The following is a 23,991-nucleotide window of genomic DNA, read 5'->3' as shown; positions in this document are numbered from 1 at the left end:
AACAAAGTAGCGAGTAGTGTTTTTTTTTTTTAAGTTCTGCATTTCTGTTCTTACTGTCTTTCCAAGCACTCCAGGTTAAGAAATAAATGTGCTAGAAAAACACTTCACGCAAATGAATTGGGTAGTTCTCTCTGCCTCCAGTGAGCAAAGCCCCCGAGTTCTGAGCAGTAATCTTATGGTGCCTTCTCTCCATGTCGGAAGAGGTTGTGCTGACCCCAACTTCTTCCCCCTGGGTTGTGCTGTATCACATGTGATTAACGTTCCCTGGGGCCAGACAACAATTCACCTACATATGGTGGGGGGTCATGATGCATTAACATACTGTAGAGATCACTCTTGCCAACAATTAATTGGGGAATTCACTTTATGAAGCCCTGTTTACAGACTGACATCTGGAGAAATTCTTACCCTGGATCTATTCCAATCCATTGGATTTATGGAGTGCGCTTGCTTTTCTGTAAATAGGACTCTTTTTCGGCTTGGTACATTCTGTTTACATAATTATCAATGGATGAAAACAGCTATGTTCCTGTATTGCTTAATCCTCTGAGCAAAGTGGACCTGAATTCGAAGTGGTGGTCCAGTTAAAAGAGTACTTGGACACCCGTCATTATTCGTGCTGCGGAAACATCTTCGTGCCAGGAGCCCCCTGCTCTCTTAAGTCCAGACTCTCGGACTGGAGCCCTTACACCCCAAGGGACTTAGTATTCAGCCTTTATGGGGAGTTTAAAGCTTGTTGAGACACATGCTAGACCTCTTAAAATATATTAGGCTCCCTTTTATTCACACACTTGGTCTCTGCTGTGAGGTGTGAAATGGAAATATTTTCAAACACAGGTACATGCAGAGTCTTGAACACATTTAAGTTCTCACCATGTGTGGGGGGATCAAAGTTTGTCGGAAGGTGGAATTGAACTCCCAAACGTTCCACAAGGCGCCATGCTGGACACGCATTTCTGAGGCCTTCACCCGCCTCACTGTGGCCAAGCATTGCGACCTCGGTCACCAGTGGACGGGCCGCTGTCAACGTGGCCAGCGTGACAGCTACGGATACGGGAAGAAAGGGAAGTTGTAGAATGGATTTAAAAAGACCCTAGAACAGATACTGTATGTTAGAACTGGAAACTTAAGGCCATATGAAGAAAGGCATTTTCTCCTGCTTTGCTGAGTTTTGAAGCTGTAGAAACGTATCCGGTTAGGAGTGGAATGCCTTCACGCTGCACCAGACTGCAGGGCGGAATGGAATCGGAGACGAGGAAGACCTGGACTTGTGCCCGCCGTTCCTCCTGGGGAGCAGCGTGCCGTCACACACGCTCAGCCGATCTGCCCGGCTACGGTCAGAACCCAGGCAGCGACGTGTCACGTTCTCCGGGGCTTCATTTCCTTTGATGAGGGCTGCGCCTGCTGCATGTAGTAACAGCTTCGTATCGTGTGTCTTTCTCGAAGGTATCTGCTCAGTAAGCACCTTTGTAAACCCAATTTCACAGACGTGTCGGCTCTGCACTGTGGCCCATAAGGTCAGAGCAGACACACACACACACACACACACACACACACACACACACGCATTCACTAAAAACATCCAGCAAGCACAGTACTCCCAATGATGGCATGCGCCTAAGGAAACGTTAAGTCCAGCTGCGGGATGGACGCGGCCCTTTGGTCTGCATCCAGTTTGGAAGGAGAGGTCAGTGGAGGGTTGATCAGGGGAAGCGCAGCCCACTTCTCCTCCAAGCTTTTTGGTTTTTATGTCTACTCTGGCCCTCGTGAAAGTCCTTCTCCACGTTCTGTCCACAGTTCTTCCTAGCTGTACTTGCTAGTCTGCATCAGGAGGTATTCACATAGTGAAAAATGTTAGCATTTTTCAAACTACTAACATGCTTTTATACTTTAATGTTTTATCGTCTACACCTTCAGGAAGCCACCCTGAATATTTTACATGGGAGTGTATACACAGGAAATAGAATATGTTGATGATTAATCATTTCTATCTCCTCTTTCTCTTCATCTTCTGTCTTCCTCTCTCTTCCTTTCATTATTCCATTTTGCCAAATGCTTGGCTTTTTAGAGCTTATATGTCCTCAAGCTAGAAATAAAATATATTTTAAAAAACTAGAAAAATTAACAGAGTAGAGAGAATTATCAGGAAAACTCCCATACATGTCTGCATGCCTGTGTGTATGTATATGGGCACATGTAAGGGGGGGGTGGATAAAGAATAAAACTTTTCCAAATGACTCTATTTACAGGGAATATTTTAACTACTCAGAGTCTCTCAGGGAAGGTCTTCGAATTAAAGACAGTGAAATACTCTTTTCAAAGCACCCACTCCCCGCACTTCTTCACATGAATTAGAAATCTTTGAAGTGAAATCTGAATGTTAACCTCAAAAAATGCTCTATCCATCAAGTAAATCTTGATGAAGAAGGACACGTCACTGGTGTGTATCCCGAGGTTCTGCTCTTTCTAATCCCCAGTGGCAGGCAGTTCGGGCATGCGGACAGAAGGTGCTTTGGTTGGCAAGTCAGAGCGAGGGCTGCGGTTGTTGGTGATTCTCAGCGTGTCTCCTTGTTTCATTCCTCCTAAATACGGGAAGAAAGCAGAGATTTCCTCCTCCCTGCAGGAATGGAACATGTGTACCCACGCACCCAGTTGGCTGCAGAGGTTACTGTTGCAGGAAAATAAATCAGCAAAGGTTCTCAAATCTACCCAAAGAATAGTTTGCCAATGCTCTGGATTTTCTGTATCTTGAAAGGAAGTACTAATTCATGAAAGGAAGTACTAGTTCACACAAGCAAATCCACTGAGATTTTTCTGGAAGAAGAGGTGTTCTGGAGAATGCTCCATGGGTTTAGGAAGTAGGAGAACCAGGAATGACCTCTGGGACATGAGTGGCATCTGTCACCCTCCCTGAGCCTCTGTTTTGGTCTCTACTAAATGAGGGTGGTTACACTTAAATGAGCTCAAGTTCTTCAGTTCCACAGAAATGGTGCAGAAAGTGCATCTTTGCCAAGAAAATTAATACAAGGCAGACAGATGGTCAAGTGGACTGTGTGCTAAGCATGGTGGTAGGTGTACGTGGTCTCATAATCCTCACGATAGGCCTCAGTGAGACCCTCGTTTTAGAGACAGGGCAGCGGATAACCTGCTGCGGGTCCTGCAGCTGGAGCCGGCCAGGGCTGCTCCCGGGAACCCCCCAGTCTGAGCCTCACCTCACCCCCCTCACCTCGCTGTTGGCCTCCTCCCCCTCAGCGGCCTCCCCATCATTGCCTCCTTGGCTTTCACTTTTGATAGAGGAAAAGACGAACACCTGGGGACAGTCCTAGGCTATTAGATACCCTAAGAATATATGAAAAGAAGTCTTTCAGATTTTCCCCCAGTCTTATCATGAGAGAAAACATGAGACACATTTCAGTAGAAGGGCATTCTACAGTACACCTGAGCAATACTCAAAACTACCGAGACCGCCAGAAACTAGGGCATTCTGCAAAGCTGTCTCAGCCCCGAGAAGCCAGAGGAGACGCGGCAACTAATGTCACACGGTGTTCCAGATGCAATCCTGGGACAGAGAGAGACCTAGGTAAAAGCTATGGGAATCTGAACAGATTATGGACTTTAGTTAACAATCATGTATCAGTTTTGGTTCACTGATCATAACAAGTGTACTACACTAACCCAAGATGTTAGCAGTAGGGGCACCTGTGGAGAGGCTCTATGGGAATTCTCTGTACTATCTGCTGAATTTTTCTGAACATCTAAAACTGTTCTAAAAAGTAAAATCTATTTTTAAACATTTATCACTGTCCAAACAAAAAGAACATTTGTAGCAGTAGGGCAAACAGTATGCTTTTAAATTAATACTACTCTTCCTTCTCATTCTACTGTAACATGATGTGGCACTGTAAAATGCCTCCAGGAACCTTTAGAGCTAGGATGTTGTGTGAAGAGTAGCTTTCCGTGAGCCTTGAATAGGCCAGGGGACTCAGCACTTGTCAACCCGCTGTTTCGGGGAACGGTGAGCAAAGTTTGACTGGGACACAGCTACCGCCCTGTCACGCATGCATTGTTTCCATGTTGGCTGCGGCTGCTTTGGCAAAGATGGGTAGTTGCACCAGAGGCCAGAAGTCCCGAAGAGCATAAAAAGTATGTACTATCTGGCCAGCCCCTGGTGTAGGCTGTTTGAGTTACATTGTAGATAGGGAGGCAGGTAAGCTGAACCACCAGATTCACCTGGAGTAGAATCAGATATTAGAATGGAGGGGGTCAGCAGCAGGAAAGCTATCAGACAGGGAGGGCCCGAGTGAAGCAGAGTAATTGACTTCAGAGGGGCCACCTTTTCAGGGTCCCAGGCCTCCCTTCTCCTTCTTCTCCTTCCTCCCCTTCTCCTTCTCTTTCTCCTGTTCCCCCTCCTCCTTCCTGCATAGCTGTGTCTTTGGCCCCATGGGTAGATCCACTTGTGTGAACCCTACCCCTTCAGACTTCCACCTTTAGGGACTTTTATCTTCACCTACTTCACCAATTAATATCCGCACCTTCACCACGGGACCAATGTGCCCTTCCTTACGGGGTTGTTTGAGAATTGAGTGAGTTAATCCATTGAGACTTCAAAGCCGAGTGCCCAGCACACAGTAGGTCCACATGCTGTGACTTCCAGATCAGGAAGTACCTAGCTCTCGCTTGCGTTGGCCGGTTGGCTCGCGTGTGCTACAGACGTGATGTGTGTTTGGGTAACATCTGCGGCTATGGTTCTCTGTGCTCTTTCCCATCTGCCGGCTGGTGACACTGCTTTGCCTGAGCCCAGCAGCCCTGGCCTCGCCCCACTTTCTCCTTCCTCCTGCCTCAGGGGTGAAGAAATGACTTGATGCGACTTGGGAGTTTGGAAGGAGAACCTGAGCCATTCTTCAGCCTTTTTTCTTGGGATCAGGGCTCTGTTTCGCGGGGAGCAGGTCCTTTCTCTTCCTCCCTGCCCTTCGCCTTTCAGACCTGTACTTCCCCGCCCCAACATACCCTAGTTCTTTTTCACCAGTTGATGGGGGTCCTGCAGGAGAAGAAGGCTGCTGTTTCTTGGGCTTTTCCAAAGGTCCCGGGACCTCAGAGATGGCCCTGGCCTTCATGATGCTCTCAGCAGCGCTCATAGCAGCCATGCTCCGCGGATAGAACCTGCCAACACCCGAGGGCTCTTCGGCTGGTGCTGCAGCTGGGAGCTGCGTGGTAAATGGCTGGGTAGCATGGGCTTTGGGAATCGTCGGGCCTGAGTGCGAGTTTTGTCACACTCCACAGGGACCTGTGACCCTGGTGAGCTACCAAGTCTTGTGAGAGCTTAATTTCCTTCTCTGTAACTTGAGAAGTATAGTATCTATTTCGTGGTATGGTTTGTAGGAACTAAATGAGATAGAGTTTGTAGCATTTTGAAAGTACTCAATAGTGACAGTTATTGTTACTGTGATCTGCAGGCTTGGGAAAGAGGTTAAAAACAAGCCTGGTAAAAGCTGTGTGGTTTTGTGAATCAATGTCTCCGCCATATAAATTCAATTTTTTAAAAAGCCTGGTTCTTCTGGATGGGGCCCTGGACATTTTCAGGTATAGCTGGGCTAATTCCATCGCATCGACAGATAATTCTAACACTTCCTGGGCAGGAACCCGCTGGGGCTACCGCTGATTCTTGTTTTATGTGTGTGGAAATGCTCTTCCTCCAGGTTTTCCTTAGCATCAGTTTCTTTGTCGGAGCTGATGCAGAGGGCTGAACGGTGTGGTTTACAAATTGGGGCTGCTGATCCCTTCCTCTCTTTCTTCATAAACCCCTCACCAGTGAAGCCCACCCTGAGTATGGAGGCTTTGGACTCTGTGTGTGAGAAACCTCAGAAAAAGAAAAAAAAAATCACACTTCATTAACAAGAAGAATGGCTTGGGAAAGAAAATGTGCACAGTACACAGCCTGTCCCTGCGTATCCAGGAAACGAGGGCAGATTGGTCAAGCAAGTTGTAGACGTGGTTGGGGAATGCTCCCGTGAGTTTCCCTGCAAGGTTCTGGAGGATAAAATCAGGTGATTTTTGCCCAGTATTTCCAAAGGGCATTGGTGCCAGCTCGTCTTCAAGTCACCTTGGGAGTGACTGGGAATTGAAAACTTCCCCAACGCCGTCTGTGGCTTTGCTGTTGAGTGATGGGGTGTGTGTGTCTGTGCGGTCAAGTGTCAGGGTTCAGGGATGGAGTCCCATTCCAGAGAAAACCCCCACTACCGCCATGCCGGAGCACCAGCAGCCTTCCCCTGTGCTCAAGGCAGCGTTACTGCCCTCCTGATCACACGCTCTGTGTCTTATCGTTTCTGATGCTCTGGGATTAAAGGGAGCGCCTGCTGAAGGGCCACGATCACACGGATGCCACATCTGTGCTGGGTTTTGTCCTTTCCGACTTTAAAAAGGATGAGCTTGAAGACACCACCACGGCTGCCATTGCTAAGTGATCGATCACAGGCCTAATATGTCTGTAGGGGCAATAACTCATTCCCAGTGTTTTCACCAAAGAGAGGCATTAAGATTATTCTTTCTGGGCTGCTTCTGAAGACTGTTGTCACGTCATTTATTATGTTTATGATCGCTACACTTTTGTAAGCTGTGGTTGCCATGTGAAGAGACAGGTTTTCCCACACACTGCTTAAAATATTGTTTGTATTTTTCAACTAGGTGGCTGTGCTCCAATCCCAGAGTCGGACCTAGAGGAAAGGGCAGTAGAACAAGACTCTGCTGAGCTGTTTACAAGCCACCAGCACCTCATGGCAAAGACACCCATGCCTGGTAAGAGAGTGGGTGGCCTTCAGCAATGACATGTCCGGTCCAGCCACACCAGTCAGTGCTGATATACCGGAGAATGCTTCACAAAGCTGCCTGCTTCCCAGCTGCTTCCTCCTCCCCCCAGCTTTGGTGTGCCTCAGTGGGACCATGGGTGTTCCTTTCACTACTCAGACCTTTTCCTCTCTCTCACTCTCTTTTTTCTAGAAGTTTCACCCCTCCAAGGAATCTCGGAATAGTTCAAGTAGACTTGTCCGGTTGAGGGGAAGATGGCTCTCCCAGGGCCCGTCTGCATGGACCCCGTGCCAAGCAGAGAGGCAGGGCCGGTCTGGGGCTTCCCTGGACTCGCCTGTCTGGAGAGGACACGACGTGGGGTGGGGGCCGGGGCGCTGTACTTTGCTAGGAGGGCTTGCGGTACCACAGGCAAGTCGCTGGAGCTTGTCTTACGAGGGAAGGGTGTTGCTGCTTTTCGGTCATCCATGTGTTTGCAGCCTGAGATGACATCTTTCGGGGACAGGCTTTATAATGCAGAGACCTAGATCCAAAATAATTTGATATCCATTATTTTTCACAGAATTCTTATATAGTTCATGTATCAAGTTTAATAAAGCATCTCATTGTCAAACAATATCTTGGATTTGATTTATAATCAGAGGTTATTTAACCAGAGGGTATAATTTCTTCGAAGGAGAGAAATTGAAAGGAACAGAACACTTGGCTACTCCATGGTAAGGCCCAAATGGGGTTGTTTTATAAATAGAAGAAACCACAGACCTTGCCTATGATTTGTTCTCTTCAGGCGAAGAGTAAAAGCAGGTACGTTCTCTCATATTATATGTTAAAATATTTTCAAGGAAGCGAGTACATTAACGTCCTCCACATACCACAATGCATGACGCTTCTTAAAAATCCAGGTTAGAAAGGGATTCACACTTTATTACAATTAAAATATGAGGTTTTTACATGCAAGAAGTCAAAGAGATTTTGCCAATTTCAAGTTAAAATTACCGTCACAAGACCAGTTTATTTAAATGAAAGCGTGTCTGTGCCGGTTTTGAAATGCCTGTCAGTACGAGGGGGAATAGTTTGTGCTTTTTCTTTTATGAAATGTCAAAAACTGCAAAGGATGTCTTATTTATTATTTCTAGCCTTCTTGTTTAGGATATGCAGCAGAACTGTACTATTTTTAATTGTCAAGTGTGGGAGTGGACAACTTCTAGATGTCCGGCCAGAAGCAACCGTCAGGTTAACGTCTCCGGCCTGGGGGGCGCAGTGAGGGCTCAGGGCTGTCTGAGTGCCTATAGCTGGCCGTCCTCGATGGTCTCCCTGAGGGAAGGCTACTAGAGAAGTATGTGACTCCTCACGCATGTGTTTCTGCGATGTCTGTTTTTGCTCTGTGGTCCGCGTGGGCGTTTTGTACTGGGCACGTTCCATGTGCTCGTTTCTGCTCTCCCCTCTCTTTCTGTCTGTCTCGAGTCAAGTCCTGTTTGTGTGTGTCCTTCCGACTGCCCTTCTTTAACGGGTTCTTTTTCTCTTGAGTTTCTGTGTCCATCTGCCCCAGTCAGTCCTTCTCTCCCTCCCCCACCCAATTCTTTCCCTTTGCCTATTGATTTTCCCCCTTATTTCCTATGATGTGAAACTGACACATGCTGTTCGATTTGTCAAGGTTACTTCAAGGTGCATGGGCTCAGGGACCTCTCCCTTTTCAGTCCCTCCTCCTGGGTTTTCCTTCCCTTTGCTGCCCTCGGGACCGCTCTGCCCTCTAAGGGGAGAAGTAAGATGGTCCAGGCTTCTGATTAGCCAGATAGTCTCATTATTACCCAGTACATCAGAATAGGCACTAGTAAAATGGCGTAGCAAACACTAAATAAATTCTTACTACACGCTAGGTGCTTTATGTGCACAATTTCATTCTGCCTGACATTGCTGTGATGTAGGTGATGTTATCTGTATTTTACAAATGAGAGTTCTCAGGCCGCTAGAGGCTAAATAATTTATCCAGGATCCCACAATTAGTATGTAGCAGAACTGGGGTTTTAACCCAGAAACCCAAATCCACGCCCAAATGTGCAGACCAGTGGCGGGACTATAATAAAGTCCACTTTACAACTGAAGGCTTTTAGTTCAAGATGACTGCATTTCTTTTGATTTCTAATGTTGCGCATTTAAAAAATGTACATATTTGCCATTTATATTTCTCCTTTGGTGAGTTACCCACTCATGTTCTTTTCCTCTTTGGGTGGGGGGCTCGGTGGTGGTGATCATGATCTCCTTGTTGATTTATGAGAGCGTTTTGAAGTGCTACTGATCTTTGGTTGACAGTGTTTGACACAGACACTGTTCTCGACCTTTCACTCGTCTTTTCATTTTGTTTCTGAGTTTGTTTTTTCTTTAATAGGAGTTTTTAAATTCTTACATAGATCTATGAACGTGTTTCATTGTGTTTTCTGCCCTCAGTGTCCAGCCGGGTGGTCCGATGCAGCCTCTCCTGCCGCTTCTCCATGCCGGCTGGCAGCCACGCTCGAGCTGCTGTGTTCTGTGTGAGTGTGTGTTGAGTTGTGTGCTCAGGCACGTCCTCCTCCGGAGTGCACGGAGCCGTGTTCTCTCGCTCTCCATCTCTCCGAGCTTCACATGGAATGCGTGCTAGGTTTTACTCAGCTCCTTCACCCTGCGGCAATCACCAAGTGACAGCTACTCCAGAATCCTTTCAAAATCCTGCTCCCCTCTGACGCTTGGCCCCGCTTGTGGCTCTCCTTTAGGATGACTGGCTTGCCAGAAGGTTCCTTAGCACATTTACAGATTGTTTTGCCCTCACCCACACCAGCCCTCCAGACATGGCCAGACATGTTCCCCTCGCGTGTGAACACATTAGGCTCAGCTTGGGCGCACTGTGCCCGCTTAAATTTGCAGGCACAGTGGCCAGAGGGTGAGTCGGCCATGGCGTCTGGGTTCCAGTTATCTGGTTCCCCAAGCTCTTTGGTTTCCAAGCCTCTCAAGGGGCTGGCTTGCTGTCTCCACGGCCTGAGTACGCCTGGCGCCACAGGGCTCCCTCCACTTGAGGAAGAGCAGGTTGTGTTGTGAATGGCTTGGCTCTAATCTCATTCATCTTAAAAAAGTTATTCTCTGGCTTAAAAGTGGCTAGGCCAGGACACCTCTATGTCATTGTTGTTTTCTTTTAATACCTGCTTCTGACTAGCTGGTGGTCTGTGTTACCCGGGGCACGATTCCCAATCACGTACAAATGGTGGTAAAGGTGAGTGAAAGAATCAAAAGAGAATATATGTGACGTGTATAAAAACCCCTTAAAAAGCATCGTATCGATGCAGAATGGTCAGTGGCCATCTGCATAGCAGCTGTGTCCTCGTTGTGTGCCCGGGGTGTCACCCACAGCCTGTGGTTCAGAGATAGAGGGTGTGCCCACCTCACAGGCAGTGGCAAGGGTGGCTGATGGGGAGGTGGTTTCAGCCTTGGTTGAACATTCGGACCTGTTATTTTCTCCCTTTTGCAGATCTGTGTTTTCAGAGTATTTTTAATGAATAGGTGTTGCTCTTGTGATGAGAGAAGGGACCCCCTCTTTGTGCGTGTTTGTCAGGATCTCAGTGTTAGTGATACAAATAGCAATTAGCAGTGTAGTCCCGTTGCTTGGCGTTGGGTAAGTTAACAGCTTGAGTTTTAGAGAATTATCTACTTAGACATTGTTTTATGGTAATTCTGAAAGGTGAGTATAACGTGTTATCAAAATAACATGATTAATGTAATTTATAGCACTAATATGAGCATAAAATTATATTGAAAGTTATAGTTTTCTCTTTGTGTCCTTAACCTCTTCTGATGTAGAAAGTGATTGTGTTGATCCAACACGAGAGCAATAGTAGCATTCTGACAGACGCCCACTTCTCTGTAGCCTTGTTGAAATAGCTGGTGTTTAATTTTCTGTTTTAGCCCCTAAACTGTGGAAGTCATGGCGGTCACATGTGTTGAGGGTTTTGTAGACTTGGACTTGTCAGGATGTGACTTACAATAATACCACACGACTGCGGAGGCCTAATGGGAGCAAGATGCCTGTTGGGGTGGTCAGCATCCTGGGGCGTGATCCCTGGGCCAGGGAGAGGTCTCTGCTCTGGTTGGTGTGGAGGGAAAGTGGCAAACCTCCTAATTCTCAGGCTTTCCATGATTTCATTTTAATTCTATTCAGCCCGATTCTTTCTTTGAGGTTTAGTTTGAATACATTTCCTCTTTATCTGGACACCAAGAGCTGAGTTTGAGGCCCTCTTGGAACAAGAGGGGAAGACGTTATGGGTCACATCTTTTAGTCACATCTTCTGGCTTTTTATGACATTCTCCTCTTCTTTGTCTTTTACTGTAGCCATTGAATTAACAACTCTCATTAGCCAGTTTGTCGTTGATGTCCTCACTGACATTATCTTCATAACCACCAGCACTTTATGTCAAGTCAGCAAGACATTTAAATATTTTTCCAGTGTGTTATGTGATTGACTCTTTATTAGCTAGACTATTAAGTAATCCAGGATCCTCCTTATTACTTCTATTTGAAATTTATCATCTCATCTTAATGATTTTTATTGCTTTTATAAGGGAGTGAGATGACAAAGAATGTTACTGTATGTGGGTTTGTAACTGTATTCTGAGTTATCCAATATTCCCGATAGGCAGGAACTTCTGCTTTGACTCAGTGTCCATGAAGCTGGAATCTTCTCCTGGTGCTTTCAGGTGTCTGACATTCAAACTGAGTCTCCTCCCTGCCACACTCACACCGCAGGCGCCAGCAGCACAGACTGCCGCCCCCCGTGCTGCCACCCCCGGCTCTGCACCCTCCTTGTGTACGGGTTGAGGAGGGGGGCCATGGGCAGTGGTGGAATTCCTGGAATCTATTCCTTCAGCAGAACAGCGAGTGATAATTTACCCACATTCAGAGTTGACCCTAAGCCATGTAAATATATCCCATTAACCCAAAATGAATGTCTCCCAACTCACCTTTCCGGTAGCCAGGGCCCCAAGTGCACAGGTGCTCCGATGCCCGATGGAAGGGAAGACAAGGAGAAGAGACAGCGTCTTCACCAGTCAGGATTAAAGTGTATTTTTCAAATTTTACAAAAACGTGACCGTGTGCCTGGGTAAGGAGCATGCCCTGAGGTTTAAGCCTCATTACATCACAAATCTACCTTCATTACAGTGTGAGACTCATAATAGAAACTATGCTTTAACGAGTTCATTTGTTGTTGGTTTTTTTCCATAAAAAATAACTCCAAAAAATGTATGGGCTAGTGTATGTATGTGGGGATGGTGAGGGCGGATTTTGCAAGGAAGTATAAACATTCCTTTGCATGCATTCTAGGTCACTTTGAGTATGCCAGTGTGAGCCTGGGCCTAGCTTTGGACTCGACTCTGCTTACACCTGCACCTTTCATTTCTGGCATTGAACTTTCCCCTTAGAGACATCGGTACGCTTTGGGGACTAGCTGAGCAGCAGGCCTCTAGCGCACATCCTTGATTCTTTTCTTTTCTTTTTCCTTCAAATGAAGAGGTTTTTTTAAATTAATTGATGCTGATACAGTATCTTTTTAATTAAAAATGACACAATCCTTCTGCACCTTTTAAGGTTTTTTTTTAAAGCCACATACTCTATCTTATGTGTTTAAGAGAATAATTTTAAACAAAAATGTATAAATAGGGACAAGCTATAAAACTGCACCAACTGGACCCCCAAGGGAAGACCATTCTTGGTTCTTCGCATCCTTGATTCTGTAGAGAGACGCTTCACCTTGTATATTCAGGGACAGTTCTACCGACCCCTAACTCTCAGCAGCCACTCCAAGGGAGGTCACTGAGTGGACAGAGTCAACCTTCCACCCCAGCTTGCAGGGATCTATTGAGATTTAAAAAGCACAAAGCAGGCTGTTGAATTTAACAGGCCCCAGCCCCCACGTGGGCTCCAGGATCATCGGCATGGTGAGAATGAAGAGGTTTGAAATGCTATTAATGTAGCTAAATTCTGTTTAACTGGCCACAGTAATGGATGTGTGTTCCGTTTAGTACCAGTTTCAGAGAGAGAGCCTCACGGTGTCTCTGTAAACTCGCATTTCTATGTATCAGGCGTCTCATAAGAACATTAAAGATCATTTGAATGTGGGGAACAGTTGGAACCAGATCATTTTATGTAAAACAAAAGTCAAAAATCTAGAAACGGCATATTCTCACTTAGGACAGGGTACTAATTAAGCCCAGACTCCAGGCACTTGCCATTTAGTGAAGTTTAAGACAGGAATGTTCACCGACTCCTTTAATGTTATCTTCCTGCCTTGAGGTTAATTGTCTTAATTATTTGAGGACAAAAATTAGGAAATCTTGTTAGGTCACTAGTTGTAAGTAAGGAAGCAGAAGCTTTATTTTACTAAGCTTTTGTGGGATAAATTAAGTAGTTACTTATTCCTTGGGGAAAGGATGGTGTGTAATTCTCATCATTCACACTCAGCAGCTCACAAAAATGAAAAAAAAAAATAAAAGTAATTAACAAGTAATTCTGAAAGAAAACATTAACGTTCCCCAGACTGGAATCATACACGAGATGAATACAGGATAAAGTTGGGATTTATTTTTTACTTTTCCCAAAGTGTCAATAACAAATCATAAAACGTGTACACACACGCGCACGCACACTTTATGTTCTCTACCTCCGGAACCGATGCCATCTGGATGTGGTCCTCCCTTTCCATCCCAGCAGCTGTGAGGTACTTTTCCCCAGGCTGGGCTCCAATCTTACCACCTCCTCCGATGCCTGGTTGCCTTTGTTCTTCCTGTGAGCCCCTCCCAGCATTTGCATGTGTAGAATTGATCCCCACTCGGGCATTGGCTCTCGCCGTCTCTCAGTCATCCTTGGTGGTGCAGTCTGCGCCTCACAAAAGTGAACTCAAAATGGTCCAAAGACCTAAATGTAAAACACAAAGCAGTAAAACTCCCAGAAGATAACATAGGGAAAAATATGTTATCCTTGAGTATGGAGATGACTTTTTAGATACAAAACCGAAGTTATAATCCATGAAAGAAATAATCAATAAGCTGGAATTTATTAAAGTTAAAAACGTCTGCCCTGTGACAGACACTGTCAAGAGAATGAGAAGACAAGACACAGACTTGTTTTTGCAGATAAAGAACTGTTATCCAAAAGTACACGAAACTCTCAAAATTCAGCAGTAAGAAGAAAATCCTGATTTTTAAAAAATGGGCAAAAAACACTTGGCCAAAGATACATAAATGGCAAATAAGCATATGTAAATACACTTCGCAACATATGTCATTAGGGAATTGCAAAGTAAACGAGGGGCCATGGCACCGCTGTTAGAATGGCCCAAATCCGTAATACCTACAACACCATGCTGGCAAGGATGCGGAGCAACCGGAACACTCACTCACTGCTGGTGCAAGTACAGGATGGCGCGGCCACTTTGGAAGACGATGTGGCTGTGTCTTACTAAGCTAAACTACTCTTACCATATAATTCAGCATTCATGCTCCTTGGTATTTGCCTGAGTTAATTGAAAATGTATGTCCATAAAACCTGCATATGAATATTTACAGCAGCTTTATTTATAAATGCTGAATCATGAAAGTGACCATGATATCTTTCAGTAGGTTAATGGATAAAAATACTGTGGTCCAGCTCGGCAAGAGACCTCTTTTCAGTGCTGAAAGAGATGAGCTATGCAAGCATGAAAAGACTTCGGGGACCCTGAGTGGTGAAGGCTATGCTGTGGATGTCTGTGGTGGTGACGGAGGATGCTGGGAGCTCCTGATCTCCTTCCTCCATGAGGGTAAATCGTGGTCCAGGGGCTCCCCCTTGGCACCAAGCCATCCTGGTAAAATGCTTCCTACAATATTCTATGCAGCCATCCTCAGTTGTGCTCCACCGGATGGCTGCAGCTTCTTACACACTCTCTCAGAGCTATTTTAATTCGTAAGTAGTTGTCAAAATGGTTTTCTATGGAGGATGAAGGTTGGGACCTCCAACTCTAACATCTCTCTCAAGAAAAACTACGACCATCCATTTTTTTTTTCTGCAAGCAGTACCAGCCAGTAGTAGAGAAAGGAAAAGATACACAAAGTATATGGATTGGAAAGGAAGGTACACACTTGTCATTCTTTGCAGATATCGTGATTGTCTGTATAGAAAACTCCTCACCTCGATTACAGATAAAATACACATAAACTGTTTTCATTGTCAAGAGTCAGCAACTTTGCTTGGCACCACACCAACATGCTAAAGGGAATTTTATGTCTCTGCACTTAGCAGTTCAAAGTTAGAAAATGAAATTTTAACAATAACGATAGCACTTAAAATGGCAATGGAAATATAAAGTACAAGGGGGAAAATCACAAAAGGTATGTAAGTTTTTTATGTAGAAATTTATAAAATTTAAGTTAGTGGAGAAAGAGAACATGTTCTTGAATAAGAAAGCTCAAAGTAATGAAGATGATAGATTTTAATGGTATTCCAATAAAAAATCTCAATCGGGCTTTTCATTGTCCTTGACAATCTGATTCTAAAATTCACATGGAAGAGTATAGACCCCAAAGTAGTCACTCCTGAAGAACTTGCTGTACCAAATATCAACTCTAATTGTAAAGTTTTAAGGCAGTATGGAATTAATGCAGGATTATACTAATAGGTCGGTGTAACATAAGGATATGTCCAGAGACAGAAATGTCCAATACGGCAGAGATAATATTGCATAACAGATGGTAAGGCATGGACTTTTCAATACATGCTGTTGAAGCAATTGTAAACCATACTGGGAAAATGAAATTATTGTATTCCTCATAATTCAACATACAGAAAAATTAATTTAAATTGCATTAAATATTTAAATGTGAAAGGAAAAGCTATATATATGGTAGAAAAACATGCAAGAAAATGTGTTTATGACCCCAATGTAGTGAAGGACTCTTCATTTAAAAATTCACAGTCATAAAAGAAACTATTGTTAAATTGGTTTGAGTTAAAATTAAGAATTTATAGCCATCAAAAGACACCATAAATAAAGTGAAAATCATCTCACAAAGTGAAAGAAAATATTTCCAATGCATATAAACAGTGAAGGATTAGTATCTGGAATGACTAAGAACCTTCCTACAAGTCAATAAGAAAGAGCCATCTTAATAGTAATGTAAGGAAAAATATGAATGGGTGTCTCACAGAAAGTAAACAAACAATATGGTAAAATAATATGCTAAAGATGAAAATTTAAAAGCATAATCTCAATAGTGATCGAGGAAATGCAAATACAATTGCATTATGATTTTGCATCCACCACATAGGAAAAAACGAGTCTGCAAATAGCAGTTATTGGAAAGGGTATGGAATAGCAAACACTTGCATCTGCGGAGGTAGGAGTAGTAGTTGACTCGGCAATTTCGGTCAAGAGTTTGGCATTTCTTAGCAAAGTTGCACATGCACGTGACCTGTTACTAGGAATTACGTTCCTAGATGTGTGCCCTAGAGAAAACTCCTGCACTCAGGCCCAAAGGAAATGTATGAGAATGCTTACAGAAGAGTTACTCATAAACCAAAAAAACCACCGAACCATCCAAATAGTCATCAAATAGGATATCCAAACTCTCCAGTAGAGATGACCAATTTTAATATATTTTATGATGAATTACTATACAACCATAACATTTAATTAAAGCTACCAGGATTAACATGGATGAGTCTCAAAAACACACTTTTTAAGCAACAGAAGCATAATGTGGGCATCATAAAATGCCTACATTATGATTAGTGATAAAAAGTTCAAAATCAGATTACACATAACATATTGTTTTGGGTTACTTATCTAGGTGACAAGCTGCAAGGCAGAGATTAACAAAGTTTTAGAATTGAGGTCACCTTTTGGAGGTAGAGGAGGGAGAAAAACGCCACTAAGGAGAGGTATTAGAAGGCATGTTTTATTTCTTGAGCTGATTAGTAGGCAAATCTTTTTTCATGTTATTTTTAAAAAACATATTTGTAGGTTTTATATATTCTTTTGGTTGTATTTATTTTACCATAAAAACTGAAAATACCATCATGTCCCTCAAGATTATGATAAATCTGAGCTTTTGAGAGATGAGCCCCAAGTTGCAAATCTCTGTATAACCTTGCCAATAGAGGTTTTGGTTGAAATTTACTTTCCTTGGTTTAAGAAAACAATGGGTATTTTTGTCCTTCAAATGTTAAATTGTATGTAATACTATATCGAATATGCCTTTTCTAGTTATATATACCCATCCTCTGTTTAGATTGTGATTTCTTCTGCACCCACCACCTACTCCTCCTTACCTCCACCTTCACCCCTTGAGAATTATCATACAGTAGCCACATTAGAAGCCAGGGATTGCTAGTGGTCAGTAAGTTTTGCAAATATTAACTTTCTGATCTAACAGTCCCATCTGTATCTCCTCATCCTGTAAACATTCTGTTTGGCAGTACTGCTGAGATCTACTTCTCCTCTTTCATTTTCTAATTAAGTTGCAGTGTGTTTTCTCTAAATTTACAATGAGCGTGGCATGGAAGTAATTTGCTTCACCAGGTGGTGTTTCTCACATTCCAGATGTTATGTAAGTCCTAACCCTCGATCAGCTTCAAGAGTAACAGCAGTACAGTAGTACTTACGATTCTACCACGAGTTGCAGAATGTAGTTGGTAAAGAGTAATTACATGGATATAGAGTAGCCTTGTAACTGATTATTCAGACACTTTTGGGAAGGAAAGGGGGGCACTATTAGTAATTATTCTGGGACAGCAGGCATAAACTGGAATAGTTCTGGGCAAACTGGGATCTAGCTCATCCTGATAATGGAGGAATCTAGCTCAATGAGCGCCCAGCTCAAGACCCACAGGGTCTGGCACAGGTCCCATCTCAACAATTAAAACAGTGTAAACAGAAACTACCCTGGTTTTAAAATCATGTCCTGCCGTAACTGTGGCAGTGATGTTTGCTGGGCTTCACAGACACCCACAAATGGGTGCCTGTTTATGAAGAAGGGCTTTTCTTAGCAATCCATGAAAAATATTGTGTCCAGCTATTCTATGAGGGAGGATGATTTTGTATTTTTTGTCATTTTAAAACTGTGATTATCACCTGAAACAGCACAAAAGGTAGGAACTTGGGTTCTGTTCTATATGGACTCAAAATTTAGACAAAGAGTTTAGATATAAAACAAGAAGGATAAAAATTATTTCTGGAGATGAGGTGGAATTATTTATACAGGTTTATAAATAATAAAATGAGAATGAACCTTTATTAAGTGCCTACTATGTGCCAGGCACTGATATGTATATATGCACTTAATCTTAACAGCCATATTTAGAAGTTATTATTTCTGTTTTGTCCATATGAGAAAACTATTAAGGAATTTGCCCAAGTTACATAAGTGTCTGATTCAAAAGCCTGTCTTTCATTTATTATGCCTACTCACTCTCTGTTGTTTTTTTTTTAATACTTATATTGCCCCTGTACCAATACAGGTGGCATACTCCCTTTGGACATTTGTAAGGTGGCTCTTTAATTCTACTACATAACTAGTATTGGATTTATTGAGTTGATGTTAGGAAGCATTTTCCCATGATTTGGCATTATGGTTATATCTGTCACCAATAGAACCTAACCAATCAAATGAGGAGAGAAACAAACAACCAAAAAGAACTAAAACAAGTGGAACTTATAGAGAAAAATATAATGCATGAGATAGAAAATACACTAGGTGGGCTTACCAGTAAATTAGACACTGTAAAAGGAAAGATGAATGAAATTGAAGACATAGCAATAGATACTACCCAAACCAAAGCTCAAAGAGAAAAAAAATCTGCAAATAAAATAAATAGAGCCTCTATAATCTGTGTGAAAATATCAAGCACTTAAACAATATGTATATAATTTGAGTCCTTGAAATAAGTTGGTGTTTGAAGGGTGAGAAGGGAGAAAATATTTGAAGAAATAATAGGAGAAAAATTTCCAAATTTTATGAAGTCCTACAAATCCAAGAAGCTCAATGAACACCGAGTAAAAATATAAAAAAGATCATACCAGGGTATGTCATAATCAGTTTTCTGAACAACAGTGATAAAGAGAAAATCTTATAAGTGACTAGTGAGAAAGACATATTTCATACAAGTAAACAGGGGTAAGAGAATTGATGATTTTTCACTAGAAATAATGCAAGCAAGAAGACAATGGAACATCATTTTTAATGCACTAAAAGAAAACTGTCAACTGAGAATTTTATATCCAGTGAAAATAGCCCTCAAAAACAAAGTTGAGAGAAAACCATTTTCAGATCAACAAACCTACAGAGTTTATAGTTCATTGTCAGTAGGTTGGTATTACAATAAATATTTTTAAAGTTCTTCAGGCTGATGGAAAATGATTCTAGATGGAAACTCAGACCTACACAAAGGAATGCAGAGTGCCAGTGTGGGTAAATATATAAAACATTTTTTCTCATTTTTTTATTTAAAAGAAAAGTGAAGGTTTGTAGCAAAAATAATAACGTATTTTAGTACCAGTGATGGAGAATTGAAAATATACAGTTGCTAATTTCTTACATTATACATAAAGTCATTATATTTGAAGGTAGGCTTTGATATGATATATTTGTGTGTGTATATACATATACATATACACACATATATGGACCTACCATGTATATACACACACACACACATATGTATATATGTACATGTGTGCGTGTGTGTATGGTAAATCCAAGCGCAAGCAGGAAACAAAAGTCAAATAGGTATAGTAGGCAATATAGGACATAAAATAGAGTACTAAGAAATACTCAATTAATCCAAAAAGCAGGAGAAGAAATATTAAAAAATCAAAGAAAATGTAGGAAAAATAGAAAAGAAATAGCAAGATGGTAGATTTACACCCAACCACACTGATAATTATATTCAGTGTGATATTTTTCAGACTGAATAAAAGATAATCAAGATCTAACAAAATACTGTCTACAAGATACAAAATTTTAATATAAAGATACATTTAGGTTAAAAGTAAAAGAAAGAAAAAGATACACTATGCAAGCATTAATCATATATAAGCTGTAAAGGCTATATTAATGTCAGACAAAGATTTAAAAACAGAATTTAGCTGAGATAAAATTGTATATTTAATAACAATGAAAGATACATTAAGAAGATATAAAACTTTCTTAAATGTGTATGCATCTCGATATTGAACTTCAAAACACATGAGGCAAAACCTGACAGAACTGAAAAAAGAAAATAGACAAATCTACAATTAAAATGTAGAGATTTCAACAATCCTTTCTCAGTAACTGACCAAAGCACAGACAGACAGAAAATTAGTAAGAATATAGAAGATATGGACAACCTCATCAACCTAATTAACATCCATAGAACACCACATCTCACAATTTCAGAAGACATTTCTTTTTAAGTGCCCATGGAATATTCTCCTAGGTAGACCATATGCTTGGCCACAGAACAAGTCCTAGTAAATTTAAAGATATTGAACTCATTCAGAATATGTTCTCTGATGACAACAGAATTAAATAGAAATCAATATGAAAAGATAATTAGAAAATTCTGTATATTTATATATTAAACAACATACTTCTAAGTAATCCATGGGTCAAAGAAATTGCAAGAGAACTTAGAAAATATTTTGAGCTGAATGACAAAGAATATATGACATCAAAATTTGTGGGATAAATCTAATACAGTGCTTAGAAAATTATAACTAAAATTTATAGTGGACAAAGAGAAATGTCTGAAATCAATGATTTAAGCTTTTGTTTCCACTGTCAGTAAGGTAAGTCCCCACAACTTCTGGCTTAGAAACAAAACAAAAAACAGTGGGATTGAGGCAGTGGAAGACAGAAGCTTCTGGAGTCCCAGGAAGTTTCTCTTAAAGAGCCTGCACACATACTGCACTCAGGCTCATGCCCTCTGAGCTCCTTCATGGGGCAGCAGATTGAAAGGCATCAGAGACATATGGGGAGGAACCAAATTGTGCAGCATCAGGGTGAGAGCTGGGAAGCAGCTTTCTCCCAGGAAAAAGTGCTGTCACAGCACCCTGGTGATTTCCTGAGGCTGTGCCACACCCAACACTCAGGCCCACTCAAGCTGCAAGCTGTTTCCAATGGCTTTTCCATAGGAATGGTTTGTCTTGGCCCAAGCTTCAGGCTTTCCTAAATTCTCTCAAACAAGAGAGAATTGGCCTCAGCAAGCCCTGTACCTCCTGCTAAGTTGCCCAAGGCACAGCTCTAGGAACAGCAGGCCTTGGTTCACAGGTTGGCCTTGCTTAGGCACCTCTAAACCCAGCACAAGTAGCACCCATCTGCAGATTGCTTTGTAGCTAATGCCATGTTACCCTGGATAGAACACAGGCAGAGTCTTGACCTTGGACATGCCAACAGCAATCAAGGCTCAACTAACTACAAGAGGAGGGTGTACACAAACCACAGAGTGGGCACACATTTAGTAGCCTGCTGGGGTAATAGGGGAGGCTGTGTCACTGGACCCCACAGGACACCTAATACATTAGGCCACTCTGTCAAGCCTGGGAGATGTAGTAGCTCTATCTAATACATAGAAACAAACACAGGGAGGCTGCCAAAATGAGGAGACAAGGAAACGTGGCCCAAATGAAAGAACAGATCAAAACTCCAGAAAAAGAACTAAACAAAATGAAGAAAAGCAATCTATTAGATGCAGAGTTCAAAACACTGTTTATAAGGATGCTCAAGGAACTTAGTGAGGACCTCAGCAGCACAAAAAAGATCCAGTCAGAAACGAAGGATACACTGCTTGAAATAAAGAACAATTTACAGGGTATCAACAGTAGAATGGATGAAGCTGAGAATCAATGATATGGAACATAAGGAAGAAAAAACACTCAGAAGAGCAAGAAGAAAAAATACAAAAAATGAGGATAATGTAAGGAGTCTCTGGGACAACTGCAAGCATACCAACATTCACATCATAGGGGTGCTGGAAGAAGAGAAACAACAAGAAATTGGAAACTTATTTGAAAAAAATAATGAAAGAAAACTTACCTAACTTTGTGAAGGAAGTAGACATGCAAGTCCAGGAAGCACAGAGAGTCCCAAACAAGATGGTTCCAAAGACACATCATAATTAAAATGCCAAAGTCTAAATACAGAGAATCTTAAAAGTAGCAAGAGAAAAGCAGTTAGTTACCTACAAGGGAGCCCCCACGAGACTGAGACTGTCAGTTGGTGTCTAAAAAGAAACTTTGCAGGCTAGAAGGGATTGGTGGGAAATATTCAAAGTCATGAAAAGCAAGGACCTACAACCAGGATTACTCTATCAGCAAAGCTATCAGTTTAGAATTGAAGGACAGATAAAGAGCTTCCTAGACAAGAAAAGGCTAAAGAAGTTCATCACCACCAAACTGGTATTATGTGAAATGTTAAAGGATCTTCTTTAAGAAGAAAAAAATATGAACAATAAAGTGGCAATAAATACATATTTATCAACAATTGAATCCAAAAAAGTAAGTGAACAAGCAGAACAGAAACAGACTCATAGATACAAAGAATATTTTGATGGTTGCCAGATGGGAGGGGGTCAGGAGGAAGCGTGAAAAGGATGCAGGGATTAAGAAGTACAAATTGGTAGTTATGGAATAGTCACGGGGATGTAAAGTGCAGCAGAGGGAACAGAGTAACCGAAGAACATATATGCAGGACCCTGGACATGGACAACAGTGTGGGGTTGCCTGAGGGGGTGGGGGTGGGGGTTGGGTGGAGGGAGACAAAGGGGGAAAACTGGGACAATTGTAATAGCATAATCAATAAATATAATTAAAAATGTAAAGGCTGTGAATCTGGTGAGATGTGCCTGCTCCAGCCATTTCTATTTGACGTTCTATGGGAGGTCCTATTTAGCACAGTAAGACCAGAAAAAAAACACCCAGGTGCTGGTGGGAGGACATAGAAATTGGAAAAGAATAAATAAAACTTTATTCACAGACAATATAATCTTCAAAAAAAAAAAAAACCTACTAGGATTAGTGAATTTAACAGAGTTACAGGGAACAAGATAAGTGTAAGGGATCAGTGATATTACTATGTGTTAGCAACAAATAACTGGAAAGTGAAACGAAAAGAAAGTACACTTTCCTGTCCTTGGAACAGAAGGGAAGCAGATAGGGAAGTGAAATGCAAGGCGACCCTGTTTGCAGTGGTGGGCCCAGAGTGCAAGCGCGTGCGGGAGGGGTCTCCACTCCGCCAGGGTGGAGGTGGGGCTGGGGTCCAGGAAGGAGAGTGGGTGGACTCTGGGTGAACTGAGTGATTGTGCTCAGCCTCATCCTTGCATTCGGGCAACCTGTTGAACAGCGTCTACGCCCAATGAGCGAAAGAACGGTGACCTCTAGGACTTAGCGTATTAAAGGGGCAAAAACACAAACAAGGAGAATGTGCATCTTGGGTGACTTAAGGAGTTTGTTTCCAAAGCAGAAGAATGTCGTTTCCATAATTACTCCTAATCCTGTGTATGGACCCGTGTTGGTGTGTCTCTCATTTAGGAAGTGATTCCGGAACTCATCTTTGTTGCCTTTGCTGTTTTCTCCTGGCTCTCGCTGTGAGACCGCAGACAGTGGACTACTCTCCCTGACCCTCAGTTCTCAGCATACATAAGAAGGGTGAAAACTCCTGCCTCGGTCAGGTGTGCTGACAGGTTGAGATAAAACGTAGAAAGTCTTCCGTATGATGCTGCCCGGACACAAGGGGCTTACCACTACAATATTTTGCTTCTTTCCCTTTCGCATATTTTAAAACACCGTCTTTAAACTTTATTGGAACAAGGTACTTAAGCCTCCCAGGTGACATATCCTTATTTCATGTTAAAATTACATTTCTGTGAAACCATGTATTCAACTGAATCTCCCTTAAATAAACACAATCTTTCTTACATTATCAGCAAATTATACTTCAATAATTGCACTTGCTACTGTGGTTACCTCTGAGTTTCTCTACAACTCCTCTGTATTTTATTGCTGTGTAAATATTTAGAAGAATTTAAAAGGCTAATTTCAGATTTGGGCCTTCTCTGTTCAACAGTTTATATTTCCAGGCCTTTTATACAGTTTATATTCTTTTTTGTGAAACCTAGCATGGTTCTTACATTGATACTATTTACATTTTTTTCGTAATGTG

General features: G+C 42.2%; 1 protein-coding gene across 2 annotated transcripts in view; it reads left to right on the top strand.

The window, feature by feature from the left end:
• The window catches only part of BBS9 (Bardet-Biedl syndrome 9), a 371,651-nt gene that overhangs the window by 333,160 nt on the left and 14,500 nt on the right, over positions 1-23,991 (top strand). The window contains exons 22-23 of one of the 2 annotated variants that reach the window (XM_024562968.4): positions 6,682-6,792; positions 6,994-7,414. In XM_024562968.4, the coding sequence (XP_024418736.3) occupies positions 6,682-6,792; positions 6,994-7,025 (143 nt within the window). In that variant the 3' untranslated portion in view covers positions 7,026-7,414. Of the gene's footprint in view, positions 1-6,681; positions 6,793-6,993; positions 7,415-23,991 lie in introns of those variants that run through there. The other variant, XM_045197407.3, reaches the window with a different exon arrangement.

Source organism: Desmodus rotundus, chromosome 6, assembly GCF_022682495.2.
Source record: "Desmodus rotundus isolate HL8 chromosome 6, HLdesRot8A.1, whole genome shotgun sequence".
NCBI lineage: Eukaryota > Metazoa > Chordata > Mammalia > Chiroptera > Phyllostomidae > Desmodus > Desmodus rotundus.
Note: the sequence above shows the minus strand (reverse complement) of the source record. Positions and strands in the feature narration are given on the sequence as shown.